General features: G+C 37.7%; 1 protein-coding gene across 4 annotated transcripts in view; it reads left to right on the top strand.

Moving 5' to 3' along the window:
• LOC136857044 (uncharacterized) overlaps positions 1 to 23991 on the top strand; it is a 572347-nt gene that overhangs the window by 90067 nt on the left and 458289 nt on the right. For 2 of the 4 annotated variants that reach the window (XM_067135398.2, XM_067135399.2), the window contains exon 5: positions 19774 to 19961. The exons of 1 other annotated variant lie outside the window; for it this stretch is intronic. In XM_067135398.2, the coding sequence (XP_066991499.2) occupies positions 19774 to 19961 (188 nt within the window). Of the gene's footprint in view, positions 1 to 19773; positions 19962 to 23991 lie in introns of those variants that run through there. One more of the 4 variants, XM_067135401.2, reaches the window with a different exon arrangement.

Below are 23991 nucleotides of genomic sequence, written 5' to 3' on the forward strand. Positions count from 1 at the left end.
CTTGGCCCAATTGAACGAAATCAGGCAGTATATATTCTATCAGATGTAAGAGCTCAGTAAAAAAATGGCAGAGCTCTAGTGCCAGAAGTTTAGGTTTTAGGTGACATATCATGATTTCCTTATGTGGTCCTAAACTTTTGACCGGTACTGTATGCATTTTAGATGCCTTGTATTTACACTGAAAGTACCCGATGCCCTTAAAATCGAACTTTCCTATGACTCTATCCTTGTACGATTTCCCGCCATGGCACTTCTCTCGTACTTCAGAAATGTAAACACTTGCCACGTCACAAAGTATTCTAAGACCCATTAATACATGCAATCACCTCGATTCACAGTTTAAACCTTTCAAATGCCATGGAAAAAACTATTTCCAAAATGTATCCAACAAGGTGCATTTACATTGTTCAAATAATGCACTTGGATAAATCACTGACAAACATAACCTCACTCAACGAAAGAAAAAAAATCGCACGATTCAAAGACGAGGATAAATTATGCCGGTTCCCCTGTGCAAATGCACTATTTTTTGGATTTCTTTACTGTTTGCATTTTTATTATAGATGTTTTGTACTGGCATGGAAAGTGCCCGACGCTCTTAAAACATTGTGACTTATCGAACTTTCCTATGACGAGGGGATAAAGTATCTCGCTTCCATGTGCATTGCAACGCACTACTATGACCCCCATCCCTCACACTTGTACGATTTCCCGACTGGCAATTTCTCCTAAAAACCATAAGACCGTTTGGACTCGCATTAAAATAAAGCAATGCAGTTTGAACGGCAATGACAATATTGTTCGATGTCTACGAATTTATTATATGAGCCACGTTTTTTCGTCAACTGTCGGCATCGCCAGCATTCGCGGATTCTGTTTTCCCGCACACTGCCTGTTGCGTGATATTACGGTGTTCCTTAAAAGGTCGAATACAAAAGAATTCAGATTTCATTCAACTTAGCAATCATGAAGCGCACTGTGGACCCACCGAAGTGAGTGTAAGTGCGGAAAGCTACCCCTCCACGTTCCGGAACGTGTGTTCTATTATGACGCGGAGTGGATAAATTTTGAGTTGAAATTACTCTGTAACATACTATTGTTTTAAAATGTATTTGTACTTCGAATTACAAATTATCCGTATTTCGAATTGAACAATTGAAATAACATGCAAAACTCTATCTGATGCTTCCGTGAATGAGATCATCTTTGAATTAGGCGGGATTTTGAATTAACCGATTTCGAATTATCGAGGTTCTACATATGGGTTTGGCATTGAAGAAGGAGCAACAGGAAGAGGAAACAAAGACTAACATAAAAACGCAAAAGGACATTTTTTGCATCCATGTATAAACATTTACAGATTCTGTCGGGTGTGATGAGAATAACTTCTATTAAGTTTTTACAAATTTTGAGTTTCTCAGAAGAAACATTGTCTTTTAGTATTCACACAGGAAAATCGGGTGTTTATGCTGGAAAATCAGTAGTTCTCCCAACTACCTGCTGAAATGCCTTCGGTATTTACAAAGTCTTATACATTAATTTGTAAGTGTGAGTGCCCCTTCCAGTTGGTAAATACAAGGTCTTTTTTTTTTTAGGTCGTTCCGTATGTCAGGGGAACACGCACGGAAGGCGATAGCGTGGCCGGGTGACTCATTTGCCAAGAGATATATTGCTTCATGACCAGATAAGATGTTCTAATGCAGTACAGTAGTGATAACCGTTACTTCCCAGCAATAGTTTAGTTCAGCATCTGTGGTATTGGTAGCGTGTTCAATGTGTTTCCTTTAAAATATCGTAGTTTCTGTAGGAATACTAATCGTGTGTTTAACGAGTGATTTATACAGTAGAACAGCGTGTATTCATTGTGTTGTGCTATGCGAAGCATTCTTCTTACAGAATGCTGTTTTCGATTCATTTGCAAATTTCCTGGCATCCGCCCTCGCCAAAGAAGTATGGTACGTAAATTAGTGAAGAAGTGCCGCACCACCGGATCCATTCCTAACAAGAAATCACGCAGGAGACGAACCGTTTTAACAGAGGAAAAGCTTGACGAAATAGTAGCTCTCTTGGAAAGAACTCCAACAAAATCCCTGTCCCGTCTCGCCGTACAAGCTAATGTGTCATTATCTTCTGCCCACAAAGCAATAAAACTGTTAAAAGCAATGCTGTACAAACTCACCCCTGCCCAATATTTAAGAGGACCTGACAGTTTCGCTAGGGTTCGGTATTGTAACTGGTTGCTTCAGTCGGTTCACGATAGGTATGTTGACCCAGAACTTTATTTTATAGTGATGAAGCATGGCTGCATGTACATAGTCAAAACAGTCGCTAATGTTGTCCAGAAAATCCCCACCAGCTGCATATCCGTCCACTTCTTGATGTAAAGATAAGAGTTTGGTGCGCAGTAAGTGCTTGCAGAATTATAGTGCCTATATTTTTCCGTGAAACAATAAATACTGATTGATATATAGACCTCATTCTCTGACCATTCTTTCTAGAGGTGACGGAAGAAGAAAGGAGTAATGGTTATTTTATGCAAGATAATGAGACGGCACACACTGCTAATTGGTCGATGGAGGTAATACGGGAAGTTTTCGAAGATCTTGTGGTTACTTATCCCCTAGATCTCCTGATTTAAATCCCTGTGATTATTAGCTGTGGGGGATGCTGAAGGGAAAAGTGTATGTGAACAACCCTCACACAAGAGAAGAACTACAAGAGAACATTACACAAGTTATTTTAAACATCACACGGGGTGAGATTTGCTGAGTGTCTGCAAACCTATTTACGGGGTGTCGGGCGTGTTTGACAGCTGAGGGCCAACATTTTGAACATCAAATGTAATGCCAGGTAGGTTTTAGACAAATAGTTTCACTAGAAATGGGTTTCTATAAGTGTGAATTGCCGTGAGTAGTGGGGAGGAAAACTGTACATTATACTGGCTAGCGACGGAGTGTCATTGCGCCGGGCGTGCCGTGTTCTGAGTGGTGCTGCGGAGCGAGCCAAAAAAACAAATAAAAAATTTAAAAAATCCTGTGTCCCTCGTGCCTTAACCCTCAAATGGTTAAACGACGATGCATCGCCCTTTTTGTACACGTTGTTGTGGTCAACGATGATTCATCGACTGTTCATTAGACACGCTCTCGTTATGCGTAGTAACACACAAATGTGCTCTATGTAGTATCATTTTAAACAGCAGATTACAGTCTCTCTTTTTACTCTAGTTGCTAGGTTGTAGACTGCCGTTTAAATGTACTGCACAGGCTTAAAATTCAGTTGTTAGGCTCGCTACCTTAACTGCGCAGTACAATATGGCGCCTTGCCGCGTCACGGTGTCGTTCTGTTGTACACGCTTTTTTTATCAGTGTTTTGTATACCTGCCAACTTTCCCGATTTAGGTGGGAGACTCCCGATTTTCGACAGTTTTTCCCGCCTCCCGATTATTCTATCTTTTCTCCCGATTTTAGCTTATTTTTTGGTGAACTTCAAACATTTGTTTTCAAATCCCGCCATTTCAGCTTTTTTACGCCAGTGGCCGGAGGTCCTTCGCTCATTGGCCGCTTTCAAACGAAATATCGAAGTTTATTAATGCGAGAAATGTGCGCGATTGTGCGTTGTTTATTGAAACCTGTATATCGCGACGCGTATGTCGATTGTCAATCTCTGGTTCTCGCGTGCTATCAAATACTGTATTTGGTGCTATGTTCGTGTTCGTTCACGTCAGTCTAGTCGATTCCATCCTCTTTGGTCGATTCTAGAGACTAGTCGCTTTCTTAGTAATTTAGTGACATAATTTCAATGATAACGACTAGTGACTTTTCTAGAGATTTTAGGAGCCATTTGGAGACAATTGACTAATTTTAATTTGTCTCAGTATAAATAAAATGTTTTGTCTGTACATTGCTCAGAATTTAAAAAGAATGATATTTCCGTACCGGTCGTGGCCATAGTAACAAGGGGAAATAAAAGTTTAAATTTTCCGTAATTTCTGTCTGTCTGTCTGTCCGTATGTATGTACGTACGTACGTACGTACGTACGTACGCAGGCTCATCACGAGGAAACGGCTCAAGAGAATTTAATGAAAATTGGTATATAACGTCGGGGAATAAGTCGCTACAATCTAGGCCATAAATAATTTTATTCATGCTGAGTGAAATGGTAGTTTAGAGGAAGACTTGAAATTTAATTCTCAAATATTTGTTATTATTGGCCCTAGCGATAAATACTACATAACTAAAGTTATATATTATTAAATTTCCTATCATTTATAACTCATACATTTTTACCGTACCGGCTGTGATAACAGAGATTCATGAATTTTTATTTTTTTTATTTTGCTAAGTCCATATCAGCGTCGAGGTACGAGAAAATGGGTGAACAGAATTTTATGTAAAGTCAGGGAATAAGGAACTACAGTCTATGCTATAAATAATTTTATTCACTCTGTTCGAAATGGTAGTTTAGAGGAAGGTGCCAAAAATTTAATTTTTAATTACCTATCTTTGTGGTCATATTGAAAAATGCTACATAACAAAAGTTATTATTTGTCTTACTCGGTTTTGCAAGAGACTGTTCTCATGATTGATTCGTATTGAAACTGACTTAAGCAAATTATCACAAAAATAATTTATTCTGTTATCACCACCTATTCAGTACAAGCCATGTGCTACGTGGATGAAATCTACATAATACTATATACACTTCTCAGGGACATTTTTCGCCCCTTGTTAAGGGCATCATCAACCTTTAGGTAACCTTAAGTTCAAATGTCTGAAATACTATCTATTCATACATGTGTAACATACTTTTCATTGTAATCCTTGTATGAATAAATAATGTTTCAGACATTTGACCTTAACCCTCTTGGAGCCAAGAACCGATCTAGTCGGCCGCTCCCCATCAGCTGGGAGAGGCCAGAGCTTTGCCTCCACTTTACTACTGTAAAGTGCCAGGCCGTTTTCAGTGGAAATACATTTACTTTAAAATTCGCGTATATCTACCGGTGTATAGCAAATACCGGCATGAAATTTTCTACATATCAACTACGTAGAATAGGAAACTGGTTTGGATTGATATAAAGAGTCAAAAAACGTTTTATTGTTGATTTATAGTTGCTGAAAACGTTTATTTTTAGGAAGAGAAAAATATTTTCGCAATTTCTCTCTCAATATCTACTTTGAAAAAAAAATTTACGATACAAAAGAATATACGTAATTATGTATAATGTATTTCTAAATACAATTCTATAGAATAACTAATTTGAACGTGAAAAATAAAAACGTAAAAAATTAAAATTCAAACATGTCACTAATAAAAACAAGACAATTTTACTCACCGATAAAATTCGCGTGTGTGTATCGATGTTTGGCAAATAGTGACAACAGATTTTCTACATGCGGACAACACAGTATTAAAATAAGTCTGAATTATTAAATAAGTAAAAAATAGTAGTTGATTTTATAGTTTTTGTTTTCAGAGAAAATAGTTTCTCGTTTTCGGTTGTAGTATATATTAGGAAAATAATTTTACAATACAACAGAATTTACAAAATTAAGAAATGTATGGCACTAAAGCCGTGATTTGCTTTGACCTACTAAGCGACCGCTGCTCATTTCGGTACCTGCACTTAACAAGATGAATCATGGTCAGTGAGAAAGATCCTCTCAGTAATTATTCTTGGTTTTCCAGACCGGGGTCCTCTCACCCTCAGATATCTCCTCAATTGCAATCACTTAGGATCACTGAGATTGTGTGAACCTCGAACCAACCCTCAGGACCAGGCGAAAATTCTTGACGTGGGCGGGAATCGAACCCATGACCTCCATGTGAGAGGCAGGCACGCTACACTTGGCCCGCGGAGACCGGCATTTAGGTAATGATAGAGGACTGTATGTGACTATAAGGTTTAGCAGAGAGTAAGTGAAAAGTAAATTGAAGTGTGATATGGGCAGAGAATCAGACGGTAGGGCATGTTTAGGTCCAAGAACTTCCTTGAAGGAGACAGGAGGTTGAGGAATATTGTCGGGTTCATTGGCACAAATTTCCACAAAATGTTCTCCAGAGACATCATATTCGTTATCACTAGTTTCATCTACCACCATATTCAGAGTAGCTTAAGTGCTGTTAGACAGAATTAAACGTCTCTTCTTTAGCTGCGGTGATTCCGCGGACGTGTCCGGTATAATTTCGTCGGTACTCTCTGAACTAAATTCCCTATTGCTATCCGATAAATCATCAGCGTTAACTTCGCACTGTTCCAAATACTGCATTAATTTATTGTCATCAATACCTGCTGAAAAATTATCACGTGAATAACATACCATCCTGTCACAAATCCACTCACTGCAAGGAGCAATCTCTTACTGACCGGTTAGCAGTATTTGTAAACACAGGAAACAACTCTTGTGAAAGGTATAACACCCTCCTAGAACTGCCAAAGCAAGGCCAGGCACACAATAACATGTAGCCCCTTTACTACAGTTTGTAACAAAAGTATGCACTTCACTATAGGTTGCCTCAAAATTACGTATATCACAGAATTTTAAGCCGGCCGATGTCATCGGCTTTGGCAACTTCCGACTGGATTGTTAACGGCCGACCAGATCGGCTCTGGCTATTTAAAGGCCGGATGCTCGCATTACCGCCTGGCACCAAGAGAGTTAAGGTTACCTACAGGCTGATGATGCCGTTAACAAGGGGCGAAACATGTCCCTGAGAAGTGTATATAGTATTATGTAGATTTCATCCACGTAGCACGTGGCTTGTATTGAAAAGGTGGTAATAATAGAATAAATTATTTTTGTGATAATTTGCTTATTCAGTTTTACCGTTTCGATTACAGTGATATTGGTGGTGGTGGTGATGATTCAGTTTTGAAGATTATAAGAATGAGGAAAGTCATGAAGGAACGATCGCTTGAATAATAACACAAGAGGGAGTCATGAAAGAAAGGATGACTCACTTTACATTAGATGTTCTAATATCACAGATTCGGAAGAAAACTAAATGTGAAGGCCTCCAATATAGAAAGCTCATAAAATTTATAAAAAATAACATTACATTGACCATTGTTTGTTGTGATGTGCTTTGTGTATTCTGCTGCCATTTATCTACGATAGACGGGATTACTGCTGTGTTTCAAGTATAACAGCCTGCCTGAATATTGGCGGGAAGAAGCTGGGGAGTGGGGAGTTAGATCTCTCTTCTTTAGCATGCCATTCTTCTGCTTCATAAATTTTCTGATACTACTGGTACGTAACACAATGGATCATCATAGTATTCCAGCTATTCGATCCCTATTCTGAGGTAGTGATTTGGATGAGCAGTGTGCACACTTAAAGAGAATAATTACACAGGAGTGTTCGCGGCTGTCTGCAGCCTGGTCATTCTAGCTCTGAAACTTTGAACTGTTAGATTGACACCGTAGTACTTTTCGCTAAAAGTGAGAAAATGTGCGGTTTTCATTTTATCGAATATGTCGTATGAAAGCATTGCTTTTAATCGCGACATTCATACTGGCGTCGTTGTAATGACATGTTGACTTCAGTTGGGAAAACTATAAGGACAGTCTTTCTGAGAATTCTGTAGCGAATCATGGGTACATAATCTAGTTATTTGATCCAAATAGCATTGCGCTTCGCATAATTGCGCGGGCGCTTGATGCAATATATTAATCTATGCATTTGCTAAGTAATGGCATCTAAGTGCATGACTGATTCACACATATGGAGCATGAGTTCATACTATTTTCGGTAGGCTTATCAGAGACCGATCATCCCACTCACGTACTTCCTGTGAGGGAATAGAGATGTGTAATTTTTAGCCTTGTAGCCTCGTATAGCAACAGTCGGGCTTTGAGTCAATAAGTGTTATAAATATATCGTAGTATTGTGTTGTGCAAGACGTGTGGAATAAGCAATTTTGACCAATTGTATCTCCTGATTTCTCCTGATTTTTCCTGATTTTCAAATCAAGATCTCCTGATTTTTGGTTTTGTAAAGTTGGCAGGTATGGTTTTGCAGAAATGGCGAGTAATTTAGTTTCAAGTCCCAAGAAATTTGGGTTCAAGTCCCATTCGGATGATGTTGGATGAAATAATGAGCGACGCGAGTGATATGAATGATAATGACAGTGACAATGACAGACTTCCTGGAAAGCTGGAACGTTTATGTGTAATCTGTGGACCAACAAAAAAGACGTAGGACCCGGCATTTGTGCCCTGGTTGTAACTGTGCAGTTCACAGGGGGTGTTACCACAATTTACAGCACTTTTGGAGGCCTGAAAAGAGAGGAAGAAAAAGGAGAGAGCAGTCTAGTTCTGGTAGTTCCTCTGAGTGATTTTGTGGGGGGCGTTAGTGCTTGTGTGTATATATCTTTATTTGTGTATATAACATCTAAAGTGTTCATATTTTTTTGAAGTGCATAAAATTGTGTACAACATTGTGATTTGACTTTCTCGGGTAAGTCGAGTATTTTAGTGTCTGGTATGGGCGCAAACATTTTGATGATATCATTTTGGAACACTTTTTTGGAAATTCAGGATGGCTGTGAAGATATAATGAAAGGTACAAAACAAAAATATATTTACAAAAATATATTTATTTCAATAGCCTATGATATGATTTAATAAAATGTATTACACTGCATGATTTCCTTTTAAAACCTATTTTTAAGAATTTTTAGTGAAAGTATAGAAAAATCCTGAAAATCGCGTGACCGTAACAGTTGTTTACATAGACCATTTGAGGGTTAAAGGAACGGCTATTCACCATTTCAATGTCACTTGCTTATAGCACTTTGTGATAGTTTTCAAAGGTTACTGTTCTGTTGGAAAAGTATTGTCCATTGTATCATCACTACATATCCCCGCCAAAACTGAAATTCCAGGTACATTTAATTCTTGTTTTGTCCTTGCATTTGTATTTGTAGATGGCCAGTAAACACAACTATGCTTATTAATATGCATTTTCACTGCCATGTTTTGATGACCAGGTAAACTCTCTGGGCAAGGTTATTTTAACCCTCAGCACTCAGGCGGCAGGCTATGCCCGACAACGAGAATGTCCTGCATGGGTCCTATCATGATTTTCTTCCCTATATAACTCCTTTGTTGGGTTACGCACGCCTAAATTACAGATACATTAATGTACTGCCATCTTTCGACGACAATTTGAAGCAATTGGTAGCTATAATCTATTTGAAATCAGGCTTTGTGGACATTCTTTGAAGATCATGCAAGTTTGTAACTGTACATTGTTTAGCAACATGACATCGTTCGTTCAGAATGGGAATGAAATAGCCAAACTTTTAGATGAAGGTGTTAAAAATTAAATAATTGAAAAGGAGGTTCAACCTATTCAATACTTAAAAGAAGGAAGTGCAGTAATCACATTCCTATTTAAATGGGACCGGTTTCGACCTTAGTCCAGGTCATCATCAGCCGTAAAAAGATGTACAATGTTTATGCATATTGGAGGTCAGTTTCACACTTTGATAGGCACAAAGACACGACACCACATTCTGTATGCACAAAGTCACAACACTATCAACTAATATACGAAGATCAAAAATAACTAGAAGTCGCAGACGAATAGATTTGTAGTAGAAACTTCTAGTTTTTTTTGATCTTCGTATATTAGTTGATAGTGTTGTGACTTTGTGCATACAGAATGTGGTGTCGTGTCTTTGTGCCTATCAAAGTGTGAAACTGACCTCCAATATTCATAAACATTGTACATCTTTTTACGGCTGATGATGACCTGGACTAAGGTCGAAACCGGTCCCATTTAAATAGGAATGTGATTACTGCACTTCCTTCTTTTAAGTATTGAATAGGTTGAACCTCCTTTTCAATTATTTAATTTTTAACATCAATAATTTCAATACGGAACAATGAAGTTTTTATCTTTAGATGAAAGTGACGTTGATTTCAGCGACAGTGAGAGTGAATTTCAATTAAGTGGTGAGGAAGATATTGTGGAACTAGATTGTGTTCTTGAGTTGAGTGATGAAGATCCTGGTAATGAGAAAGGTATGCTAAGTAGCAGTGCTGGTACCTCTACTAATGGCTGGGAATACCGTGGCACGGACTTGGACTTAAAAGAATCCCATTCACAGGTCCGTCAGGTTATTTTACAAGGGACTAAACCTAAGAGTAAACTTGACTTTTTCCAATTACCATGACTGATGAGTTATTGTTGGAAATTGTGTGCGAGACTAACCAGTATGTCAATGTAAACATTCAAAAGGTTACGCTCCCCAGACGTGAGATTATTTGGAGGTCATGGATAGATGTTACTCTTCCTGAATTCAAAGCAATTTTTGGCATAATCCTAAATCTGGCAATGAAAAGTTAGCCTGAATTATCACGTGAGACAGTGTTTTTCTGCAATAATTGTAGAAAAAAGCCTGGATTTCATCCTGGTGATTTGGTGATTGCTTTGAGAAGTTTCACACAACGTAAAATTACAGGTAAAAAGTGACTGAGATAATTCCTGGCTTAAAAATGCTGAACATTGCACCTGAATATTGTATTATAATTTTATTTTGTGTTTGCTTTATTTGATTTTTATATATATGCTGTCCATATGTTTGTGCTGTCTCCTGCAGTCTGCAAGCAGATTCTTAAATGGAGCTGGAAAGGCAGGAGTCTTCAGAAAAAAAAGAAAAAGAAAAAAAAAAAGGTGTCTAAGGGTTAAAGGAAGAAGTGCTTTCACAGATATATTTTTACTGATACTATTAATGGAATGCGTGTAGACCCCTTAGCCCTGCTACCCATTACAGGGTCGGATTGGAGACGAGTGATATTTTGCAGCATGTTTTTACGGCATGATGCCAATCTGTTGAGAAGAAAATGAAGATGAAATGAATTATATTGAATGAAACTTGGTAAGGAAGTGGTTGGAATTGGCTGTGGCCTATGAATAGGAACTGTCCCAGTATTTGCTTGGGAGTGAAAGGGGGAAACCACCGAAAAACGGTCTCAGGACAGCTGACCGTGTGGTTCGAGCCCACTTGCCTCCCGAATGCAGAGCTTGCCTCCATAGCCGTAGCATGTTAACATACGCAGCTACTCTGCTCATTGATACTATTACGGAAATATAATATAAAATTGGTGGGGGGGAAAAGACATATCTGTGAAGGAATGACAATTCCGCATCATATTCATCACTACTACTTCGCCTGGCATTTTCTTGTTGTTCAGTATCGTCCTCTATATATTAACCATCTTCCTTATCAAAATATTGCTCTCCAAAATCACTGTTTATGAGAAAACATTAAATATCTTCGTCAACAGGAGATGAATGTGTACTTCGTGACCCCATGATTGCTACACGATAGCAGGAAGGATGTTTCAATCCAAAAGCCGAAATAATGTCCAATCGCTTCCAAAACACTCGAAATGGAGTGGTATTTTTGCCGTACATAACTTCTTGGAGCATTTCCATGGGAATTCAAAGCATGACGACATATCCCATACACGCATGAGCTTGGTGAAGTAGACACTGCACCGAAACATATGAACGGGTTTGGCAGATGAGGCATGGCGTTCAGTAACATATGTATGAGTTTGGCATTGAATGGGTAAAACATAGCTTGTTGCTCCAAAAGATCCATTTGTAGAATGTAGATTCAGCCTCATTTTGAATTGTGTATCATCCACAGAATTGAAGGCACTTGTTGGGGTCTTCATGCAGCGTTTGTAGTAAGATAGGTCTGTATGGCTTTATTCATTTTGTACAATTAACTGCAGTGACCTAAGCATTGTATTATTTGTATAAATGACTATTTTTTTTACAATAAAAGACTTAATGAAATACATACTATTTTTCTAGTAATTCTGAGATGGAGACCTTTCTTTTGATCTGTTACACATAGGTGTTAGTATTGCAGGTTTCTCACAATATTGTGTTACATGTTAAAATTCTATAAATAAATAGATGCGTCTTAGTACATCCCATTATGAATGCAGGTCATGTGGTGTAGTTAGATGGATAACCGGAACTCATCCCCACACCTGTTTCGTAAGCTATTGGAAGTAGATTTGGAGACTGTTGGCACTGTTAGGATAAACAGAAAGAACATGCCACCAGATTTCAAGACAGTTCAGCTACGAAGAGGGGAGGCAGTGACTCAAAGTGGTAGGAATATACTGGAAGTGAAATTGAAGGACCGTAGCGATTTCTTTGTGCTGCCTACAGTGCATCCCAACATTTCTATGCAACAGACCAGGAAGAGGAAGATACTTACGGATGATGGTGAGCAGATGCTTGAGAAGCCTCTTCCAATCATAGACTACACCTGAATTCCTGGAGTGGACAGGTTAACTTTCCTGTAATGCTTCCTACAGTGAAGTGTTGCCAGAAGCTGTCCTTACATGTTGGGCATGACCTTGTTCAATTTCGGTGTTGTATATCGGAATATTGTTGGGAAAAGATGTACTACATTGATTTCAGAGAAGATGTAGCTGAAGGGATTATTAGCAGTGTCTGTCTTTCAGAGCAAGGTAGTTGTGCCATTAATGTGAGGTTCTACGGAATTTGGAACAGTTTTTTTAGGCTTGCCACATACTTCTGAGCTAGTGAGAAGAATGACGGGTGTGGTGTAGATTGATTATGTTGTATTCATAAATATTTAACTCTTTAATGCTCTTGTAAAATTTTCATAATTTGAAGTGTCACATTATTTTTCTTCAAGATAATCCCAGTTCCAATGCAGTTTCAATCTATTAAACATGCAGGGCTCAATGCGTTAAGCTTATAAATTCTTTGGTGAGTTGGAATTTCACAATTAGGAAATATTTGTTCAAAAGCTGCTCGACAGCTTTTACAGATGCAACATTTGCTGTTCAGTTGTTTTTTGTGTTCTTTAATAATTAATTAACAAAGCATAAACTAAAAATTAGAGATTAATTGCTTTTGTAGATGAAAGCTATGCCAGTAAGTTAACAATTATTTTACAATCAATTGCTCTAATCTTAGCAATTGCCTCAATCACAGATACATATTTTTGAAATAAACTTACCAGTAAGCATATGTGATTCATCAGTAATGTGTGATATATCATTGCCAATAATGGATTTTGAAAATGACTGGACCCTGTATACTGAAACAAATTTTATTTCATTGTTTATACCAGTTTATACAATTAATAACCGTTAGTTCTTCACTCTGCCAAAACTAATTTTGAGTAAGCAATTTACAAACTACCTGAAAAAGAAAACTTAATGGTAACAGTGTTATACTTGAAAAGGAAACAATATACAGTTGAACCTGTTTTATACGTAACTCTGTTCTGCGTAATTCATATTTGTAAGTAATTTCCTTTAGGTCCAGCAAAATGTAATATAAAAGCGTGTTAATTAAACCTTATTTATACGTAATCCGTCCATACGTAATTCGCTGTTGTACGTATTGTCAGTGAAATATAACTGAGTTTTGCGTAATTGTAATGACCACGTTTTGTTTTAGAAGAAACTACTGTATTTGCGAAGATTCCTCTTTGTCGGCGTAGGCGGAAGTAGAGTGGTCGGGTTTCGGTGTTGAAACAGGAGACATAGTTTCGCCGAGTGACATTGTTGACCCTTACTTACTGGCGGCTTAACAAAGGCCAACCGAGCAAGTCCCTTTCGCTCTCTATCTCGCTCCTCCTCTACCTTCGTCATTTTTGACCTTCACAATGCTGCCAAAGATTAAGATACATTACAAGCAAAGTGGACAGTTTCGGTGCAAAAAAAAAAAAAACCAGTAAATTTGTTTGAATATCAGAATTTATTTCGTGGGAACAATGGAGAAGTAAAATGTCCACATTGCCGGTATCTGGTGTTTACTGCTGAACAGTAGTTTTGTCATTCAGTTGCTTTTGATTAGCCATAGAGAACAGAAAAAAGAAACGTTGTACTCTAGATGGAAAAGTAAAATTTATACGAGAAGTGGACGCTAATCCACACAAAACCATAACTGAAATTGCTTCAGGCTTAGGGATTGCTTATACCACGCTATGTACTGTCATCAGTAAAAGAAACACTATTTTGGTTGAGTTATTAAAACTGGGTTCAAAATCAGCAAAGCGCAGCCGTCACCAAGAAGGGAGGTATGTAGATTTGGAGAAAGCACTTTTCACATGGTTCCAGTAAAAGCGGGCTGAAGCTCTACCAATTAGTGGCGACATGCTGAAGGCAAAAGTGATAGATTTAGCTAAAATTATGAGTGTCACTGCTGATTTCAAGGCTTCATCAGGATGGTTGCAAGGATTTAAAAATTGTCATGGAATCACAGGGAGAACAATTTGCGGTGACTCAAAAGCTGTGTACGACCTCACAGTGCAACACTGTAAAGAAGAGGTTCTGTCGGATATCGTAAGCGATGATCAGCCTCCAAATATCTACAATTGTGATGAGACCGACCTGTTCTACAACCTCCTTCCTAATAAAACATAGCTGAAAAAGGTCATGCTATGGAGGGAAGAAAAGTAAAATTCGTGTAACAGTACCTACTTCTCACCACCAATGTAGATGGATCTGACAAACTTCCTCCACTTGTGACAGGAAAATCAAAGAATCCAAGGTGCTTTATGGGTGCGAAAACAAAACCTACGGAATATGAATCCAACAGAAATTCTTGGATTACTATGCTTCTTTTTACAAAAGAAAATATTTATAAAATCCTCCTATCAATACAAGTCAAGTCATCTGTTAGATGAAGCAAAGTCTATAAATGTTTCAGCCTAATCTCAAGGCCATCTTCAGTAGTAAAACAATGATTACATAATATACAAACAAATTAAAAATCGTAATGATGTGAAGTGACAGTGATCATGATTAGTGAGTTAAAACACATTGAGGTACAAAGTCCTCTCGTCTAATAGATCTTGCTGACTGTTAAATAAAAACACTATGCTGAGGAGTGTAGTGTCAATACTACGAATAAAACGTGTATAACACAAGTTGTCAATGTGACTTGAGACCGACAAGGTCATCTCCATTCGAGACGACAACTTTCAGTTACAAATGTTATACACGTTTTATTCGTAGTATTGATGGTCTCACTACACTCCTCAGCATAGTGTTTTTATTTAACAGTCAGCAAGATCTATTAGACAAGAGGACTTGGTACCTCAATGGGTTTTTAACTCACTAATCATGATCACTGTCACGTCACATCATAACGATTTTTAATTTGTTTGTATATTATGTAGGCCTAATCATTGTTTTACTACTGAAGATGGCCTTGAGATTAGGCTGAAACATGTATAGACTTTGCTTCATCTAACAGATGACTTGACTTGTATTGGATTGATAGGAGGATTTTATAAATATTTGCTTTTGTAAAGTGATAACCGTCAATACGGAATGAGATTCATAACTTGCAATGACTATGCTTCTAATGGAACAGTGGTTGAAAAAACAGGACATTAAGATGAAAAAGAAACAGTAGATACTTCTTCTTATGGATCTCTATCTCAAATCATTCTGGAGAATGCCCGAGTGGAATTTTTTCAACCTAACTGTACTAGTGTTCTACAGTTGCTTGATTGTGTAGGCATCATTGCAAATTTCAAAGTGTATTGTAGAAAAATGCTGGTTCAATATTTAATAACACTGAGTGATACAGGAAATGAACTTCTGTCCATTAATTTGCTACAAGCCATGGACTTTATTTCGGCTGCCTGGAAGCATGTCATCCTCCACAATCAGCAACTGTTTCTGCAAAGCTGGTGTCTTACTAGAAGAGGCCGCCTCTAATGATGATTATGGGGACGGAGTTTTGTCTGGCAATGATTTAACGCTACTGGAGGGTATAGAATTCGATACTTAAGTGCATTTCAATGATAATCTGGCTGTACGTGGAGAACTGCCGGATGAAGAGATTATTACTGATGTATGTCAATAACGCAGTGATGATGGACCAGCTACAAGCGATAGTGACAGTGAAGGAGATGGAGATAACGACTTGAATCTTGAAACACTTAAACTGAGTGAAGTGTTAAGTACAATCAATGTGTGTAGGCCTTACATCAGTGTGAAGAGGTGTAGTGAAAATGCTTTGAATTCATTACTAAGTTTGCAAAAGGAGGTTTATACTCTTAATGCAAGAAAAGTGAAACAAGCCAACCTGTCTGATTTCTTTAAGGCTGGACCAAGTTCAGAATAATATGTTCTGTCTTAATGTATTTATTATTTGCAAGGATTTACACATGTAGGTCTATTCCATTGGTTTTTCAGTAAATATGTGATGTATTGTGTAAGCCCTGATTTCTAAGTAATTCTGAGTTAAAAGTAGTTCCTTCTCTTCCCCGTGATATACGTATAAGTCAGGTTCAACTGTATTCATAAAAATCTCTGCAGGACTTTAACTATCTATGATAAAATTCTTTTAGAATTAGAATTCTGTCTTAGATATTTAAAGTCAATATGGAATCGGAATGAAGTTCATTACTCTAACTTCATTGTTTCTTTTTCAAGTATAATACTGTTACCATATATTTTCTTTTTCAGGTAATTTGTGAGTTTATTATTTGAAATTGGTTTTGGCAGACTAAAAAAAACTTATCAATTAACTGAGCTTAAACCGAAAAAAGAAAAAAATCATACAATTTCATTATTTTTTCATTCAGCTGTTAAATGTTATTTTGTTGTCAGAGTCTTTTGCAGAATTTTAAAAGACAAATTTACAGAAATGATCATTATTTTACAGTTCCTGGTTCCCAGATATTGTTTGGGAGCTTCTTCCACTCTTATTGAAGTTGTGTTGTTAATGACAACCTCCATTGTATTTCCCCGATCTGCGATGTCCATCTTTATGATGTCCATCCGTTGGATTCTTGGTCTTCCCATCATCCATTTTCCTGCTACATGTCCTTAAGTTAAATGCCTCAATCCTCATTACATGCCTAAACCACCTCAATCTGGACATGCTGATCCAATCTAACAAAGATGTCTCAATTCCAGCTTCCTTTCTGACATTGTCATTCTTAACTTGTTCAGTTTGTTTTTTGAATTGTGTACCTCAGGAACTTCATTTCGGATGCATGCAATCTGATGAGTCCTTAGTGAGGGTTCATGTTTTGATACCATAGGTTATGATAGTTAAGAAGTACTGAATGAACATCACGAGCTCTGATTTTGTTGGTGCTTTGGGATCCCAGAGGAGTGTTCGTATTTGCTAACAAAAGTAAGAGCTCTTCTGCACTCTTATTTGTCACCTCCTTTGTGGCTAGTGTGTCTCGAAATATCATACTGCCGAGGTTTTCCGCACTTTTGAGTGATGGTTTCCATCATGATGTTCGCTGGTTGTGCCTCTCTATTTATTGTAATCACTACTGTTTTGGTTCGTTTATCTTGAGATTGAATTCAAGGAACTTAAACTTCCATTCATCGAGTCTCAACTGTATTTGTTCCTCAGTTTTTCCTCAGATCAGACCATCATAAGCAAAAGCCACTGTATTTAGTTGACCACAGGTTTTCTTGTTCTTCTTCATTATGCCATTTATGATGGTGACAAACAATACTGGGAATAGTACACTGCCTTGTTGGACTCCACTTTTGGTCTGGAACAAGGATGAATGGTCATCACCCAATCTCACATAGCTGGTACAGTGCTCATACAACATCCTTAACTTTCCTCACCAGTCCATCTGGCACATTCTTTTTTCTCAGGCATTCACCATATCTTCTCTTTTGTAATGTTCTCACGTGTCTTCTCAGTATCAAGGAAAACAGTGAAGAGATCTGTGCTTTTTTCCCAATCTTTTCTCCATTAACATACAGACATTGAAAATTAGGTCTGTTGTGTACCTATTAGGCCTGAAGTTATACTGTTCTTCTAACTGTGGCTCTAAGAAAACAATCTGCTTTCTAAGATTTTTTTCAGCAATCTTAAGACCATGAGAAAGGAGTGATATTCCCCAGTAGTCAGAGCATTTTTGGTGATTTCCTTTCTTAAACAGGGGGATAATGACACCTTTGCTCCAATCTGCAGGTATCTTGTCATTCTTCCAAACTGCATTGAGCACCCTGTGTAGCCACTATATGCCCTGGACTCCTGCTGCTTTAATCATGTCCATGCTGACATCATCGATTCCTGGGGATTTCTCTTGCGGCATCTTCTTAAGGACTTGTTTATGCCAGGAGAATAGCTACTTCTCACATCTGACCATTTCATGTGTAAAAACACCTCAGCAAAGGTATTTGAGGCAAGCGTGTTCTGAAAATCTTAGATTTTAGATTTTGTACTTAACGCTTTCCCTCACATTGGAATATTTTTAACCACTTTATACTTGCACTCAGCTTAGAATCTGTTTGCACTGCTGTAAAACATAATTTTTCAGTGAAACATTCATCATACAGCTTATCTACATATAAGTTTGTAACTGTAACTCTTACAAGGGCACTAATATCACTGTACAATACCTGCTTTATTAGAGTCAAAACCCATTGATTTTGGAGGATTTTCATTGAAGAAGTCCTCTTTGAAATAAATAAAGCTATTATAATTCATTACTGGTGGAAATGCTTGCATATTTCATTCAGGGTTCAAACTGTACAAAATACAGAACAATTGATGATCAGATAGTAACTGTCCAGGACGCAGGATGTTTATCATTAATATGGTTCTGACCCTAAACATCCGGGATGTCTGACAACTGTAGATGAAAATGGGAGGCAATTTGTGGCATTCTGAGAAGAATTGGATATAGAACTGGGATTGATTAGAGAGGTCTATGTGAAGTTCGCCTGTTCTTTTGTGTTTTCATGTCCTTGTCTCTAGTTTCCGTTTCTCACTTTTTTCACTCTGACCTGTCATTGTGTTGATCCTGTTACGTGTTTCTATTCTCATTCCTCTCTTTCTTTATATGATCTAATTTGTTTGCTTCTTTCTTTCTTTCTTTCTTTCTTTCTTTCTTTCTTTCTTTCTTTCTTTCTTTCTTTCTTTCTTTCTTTCTTTCTTTCTCCATCACTTGTCTTGTGAGCATACTTTGGGAGGAAGATGTTACAAGGGTTTGAGAAACTAATGGTTAGGTGGAACGTACCTGGAAAGAATGTGATTGATGGCTGACACTGGGAAGGTAAACTTGTTAGTCTGTAATTTTTTGTGCAAGTTTATGATGTGTGTGTGTTTGTTTTTAAGAACTCTGTTCCTATTTTGTAAACTGCTGCTTTCCATCTGTTTCCTTAATTTGTATCAATCTGGTCTCATATACAATAAAGACAGGAAGCTGGGAAAAGAATTGGTACTAACTCACAAAGGACAGACATTATAACCGGCTGGTTTGATGTGAGATAAAAACAAGAAAAAATACACAGGGGACAAACATTGAAATGTTAAAGTATTAGACAGCCTCTACATTTGCGTACACTGCTACCTAATGACACTCTGTTCAACTCTTCCTTAGGTATGAAGAATGACAATCTCTCTAATATTCCCTGCTAAATCTCTCATATGAGTAAATTCTCACCGCCTTCTTTACCTTTTCTTCTCTATGAAACTGGAAAACAGATGAGCATGTTGCAGGTCTTAGATCAGGAAGACTGCGGTTATAATACCATTTTTGAAGAATATGTGAGGATTTGGAGTTTCGTCTCTTTCACTTTCTCCTGTCCTTAATAGCCTATCATTGTTTTTGTTCTTCATGTATGTTCATCGCTCTTTCCTAGCTGCCTGTCTTAAATGTATCTTTGTACTCATGGTTGTTCCTGACCCGTTACACATGTATATTATTCAGCTTTTATGCTAAAACGTTGACTGATCTGACTTAATTGGTGCACCCTTTAGGCCTTCTAGAGGGATTTGACAAGTTGTGCCTTGCTGCAAAACAGTTAGCGCCCCTCCTCCAGCAGCTAGAGACCGAGCACCTGCAAAGGTTCAACCTGACATGGGAGGTTTTAAACAAGCATCTCTACCAGAGTTGCGTTTATACGGATCCCCTAGTGCAGACCAACCTTCCTCTTTACATTGGCCAGGTGAGTAGTGTTCAGGAATTTAAACTATAGAATTCTTGATGGGAAAATAGTTGGGAAGTAAAATATATAATATAATGTATTAATTCTTTTCATCCTATTTACTGCTAAGTCATTCTGCTATAAATTAAACAGGATTTAGTACCATTTTCTCCAATTCTTGGGAAATTTCTCATTTTCTATATATTGCAATTAGTTGGCCAGTGCAGAAGCTGGTGATAATTTAGCTGTTTGTTGCGGAATGTTCCCTTCACGTACAAATAGATTTGAAACTTGAAGAGAGGCAAGAAAGTTTTGTTCATTTGAGAAGATTGATGTGATTTATGATGCAGATAGGTCCCTTTCAGCACTTTTATCCCTTTATTATCTAAAACAAAGTACAATATTCAACATGGAACATTTGGTATCAGTTTGATCATGAACGTTTTTTTTCTTTTTTTATTATTATTAACCATGAGGGCTTGCAGGTACCACAGTATTCTTTCGTCACTTCTACTACTATAGGCTACAAGTTAAGCTCTAGAGTTGAAAATAATAATTCCTTCGTTCTTCATTTTAAATTGGGTTGCCTGACCCATCTTATGGTTTTGCAGTAAGTTATTTAATCAATTATCACTCCACCTGTATCTTGTCACCTAAGTCGCTCTTTTTTTAAAATAATTGCATTATCATAATTAACAGGCTGCAAGTCTTCTTAGTTGATGCCATTTGCATAGTCTGATACACTTTTACCTTGCAACAAAGTGGAAGTTGGGAGGATGGTTCCTGAGGCCAAGTTAATTTTATGTATGGGACCTGGAGTGTGACAAGATGTCAAAAACATGCCAACAGTTTTGACATGGAGTACCATGGTTTTTGCTTGGCATTGAAGAGATGTTGAGATCTTGAATTTGTCACTCGACCTCTCATTCACCATTGTAGCTTCCTAACCTAGACTGATGAATTGCATGAAATGTATCCTGATCTTGTAGCTATATATGGATACAGTAGAAATCTGCTATAGCGAGCACAGCATATAACGAGAACCCTGTTATGTCAGATTTTTTCTGTCCCTTCAAAATTCCTATATTATTGTGTATTATCCTTCGGTTACAGCGAGAGCCTTATAACCAACGCATCCTTTATTACGAGCAATTAAATGCACGATTTTTTCCGGTATCGATATTTATGCCCCCAGCCATAATATCGCTTGCGATCGATCATCTTCAGTATACTTTCCTCGCTATGTCCACTAGCAAGCTCTCTTGTCGACATTTGAAAGCAGTCTGAGTTGATTAGCAATGCCCGTAGACTGGAAATGAAAGTGGATAACATGTTTTTGTAATAAGTGCGTAAATGTGTCCGATAGCAGTTAACTCTTTAAAAATAAACGCTGAAGTAAACAATCACTTAATTTTAATGCTAAATACTGCAATTAAGTAAGAATGGGATACACCTCAAGATATGCTAGTCGCTTTACGTTGCACCGACACAGATAGGTTTTATGTTGATGATGGGATCGGAAAGGCCTAGGAGTTGGAAGGAAGTGGCCGTGGCCTTAATTAAGGTAGAGCCCCGGGATTTGCCTGGTGTGAAAATGGGAAACCACGGAAAACAATCTTCAGGGCTGCCGACAGTGGGATTTGAACCCACTATCTCCCGGATGCAAGCTCACATTACAAGCTCACAGCTGCGCGCCCCTCTCCGCATGGCCAACTCGACTGGTCCGCAAGATATGGCAGAGTGAATAATTGATTTCAGATGTTATCAATTCTCTACTGTCGCTTTTCTTAATACATATAGTATGGTTAACTTAGGTGAAAGAATAGGAAAACACCGAGCTCGATAGCTGCAGTCGCTTAAGTGCGGCCAGTATCCAGTATTCGGGAGATAGTAGGTTCGAACCCCACTGTTGGCAGCCCTGAAAATGGTTTTCAGTGGTTTCCCATTTTCACACCAGGCAAATGCTGGGGCTGTTCCTTAATTTGCCACAAAATGCGATTGATCATTGAACAGTATCGTTTTCTTCCTATGTAGGTGTACACTTGCAAGCTCTATCGTCGACATTCAAAAGCGATGTTGGAGTTGATTAGTAATATCCGTTGACTGCTGTTCTCTACAAGTAAATTCAAACTGAAAAAAGGATAACACTTTTTCATAATAAATGTGTAAATGAGGTGACCGATAGTAGTTGTTAACTTCTTAGAAATAAAGGCTGAAGCAAACGATCACTTAATTTTAATGTTATATACTGAAATTAAGTCAGAACGTGATTCACGTCAAGGTATGACACAGTACATCACTGATTTCCGAGGATAGTTTATATTTTGTTGTGTCTAGTTATATTTCAGAATATTCCCATGTGAATTCGTAGCAAAGTGCTTATAATTTCTCTACGTGCGCTTGAAATGTATTCATGGTTTATATACGGTTAGGTTAGGTGACGCTGTCTGAAGAAAACTGAAACGTTTGCCACGGAGGGCTCTGGAGTAATAATTCTTTTCAGAATGAAATTGAACATATACTTTCACGTAGTATCGGATTTCGAAAAATAACAAACGAGTAAGCCGTTGTGTGGACATCATACGCAAAAACGCAAGTTTTGAACTAACTGATTGCCATTTCAAAATTATTTTAATGTGTATGGTGTCTCCCCTGCCCCCTCCCCGACTTTTACAAAAAATTTGTAAAAACGACAGTTCGATCTTACAAGTACATTTTTTACAAGTAAATTTTTCGCTGTTATGTTTTCTCGCTATAACAGACTTCTACTGTATATCTAGATATTTCATGGTGGTGTATGTTCTGCTGCATTTGGTAAAATTGTGGTTATTTCAATTTTTAATACCAATATAGTTGGTCCGTTATCGGATGTTATAAATTTTCCAGCTAACTCATTCCTGGTTGCCAGCGTTTCACCCCAGTGTGCAGTGTATTATACATTTATTCATTCAGGACAAATATTTCAATTTCCCTATGGGAATAAAGATCTGTATTATTTGAATTTTATCGGTATTTGATAGACCGTTTATTTATTTATTTTTATTTATTTTTATTTATATTAATTCTTTCATTCATTCATTCATTCATTAATTTATTTACGTTTGGGCCTGCTATGGACCACGTGGTTCTTATCTCTAGCAGCTTTCTTCTTTGACCAGTACTCCTTCATTCTTGCATTGTGAATGTCTTTTTGCTCCTGAGTCCATTTCACACCTCCTCCTGGACATACTGATTTTTCTATTAGTGACTGGAGAGAGAGTTTGATGTTCTGATAAACGTTCTGTACCTATTCCTGTCATAAATTTCAGTGGGAGCAATGTCCAATTCTTGAAGGTCTTTTCTGACGAGTCTTGCCCACTTGGCCCCTCTAGAGATGGTGTGGAAGATTCTGGAGGTGAACCTCTGATTGTCCATTCTCATGACATGACGATAGAAGTTCAATCTCCTCTTCCTCATAGACGTTGTAATGTTCTCCAATTATTGATACAGTAAGTTGTTGTGCCTGATTCTGTACTTTCCTTCTTCTTTAATAGGGCCCATGATTTTTCTCAGGATCTTGCTTTCCTTTAGCTCCAGTTTTCTACGTTGCCCTTTTCTTACCATGTTTAGGCATTCTGAGGTGTATAGTACAGACGGTCTCACTACAGAAGTGTAATGCCTGGTTTTGAGGTTAAGGGAGAGGGATTTGGATTTGTACATACGCTTACATAGGTGGTAATAATGTAGAGTTTGAGGGATGTTCCACCATTCAACACATTGCAACAATTTATTAAATTATAAGAAGACAGGTTTCGACTCCCATGGAGTCATCATCAGTTCTTGGTAAAAATTAAATTAAGGGAAAATCTGATAACAATCTTCATAACGAAAAATCCTTGTACCTGTAGGTGCATGGAAATACATCATTGAGTTGATTAGATATAACCTTGAAATGCAACATACACTTGGCAAGGAGAGCTTGGAAACTTACGATACATAGGTGGTAGGCACTTTCCAATTTGATGCATCTGCTGTTCATGGCCTGATATTAATGTTTGGTGTTATCCATTCT

The sequence above is a fragment of the Anabrus simplex genome, chromosome 1 (genome assembly GCF_040414725.1).
Source record: "Anabrus simplex isolate iqAnaSimp1 chromosome 1, ASM4041472v1, whole genome shotgun sequence".
NCBI lineage: Eukaryota > Metazoa > Arthropoda > Insecta > Orthoptera > Tettigoniidae > Anabrus > Anabrus simplex.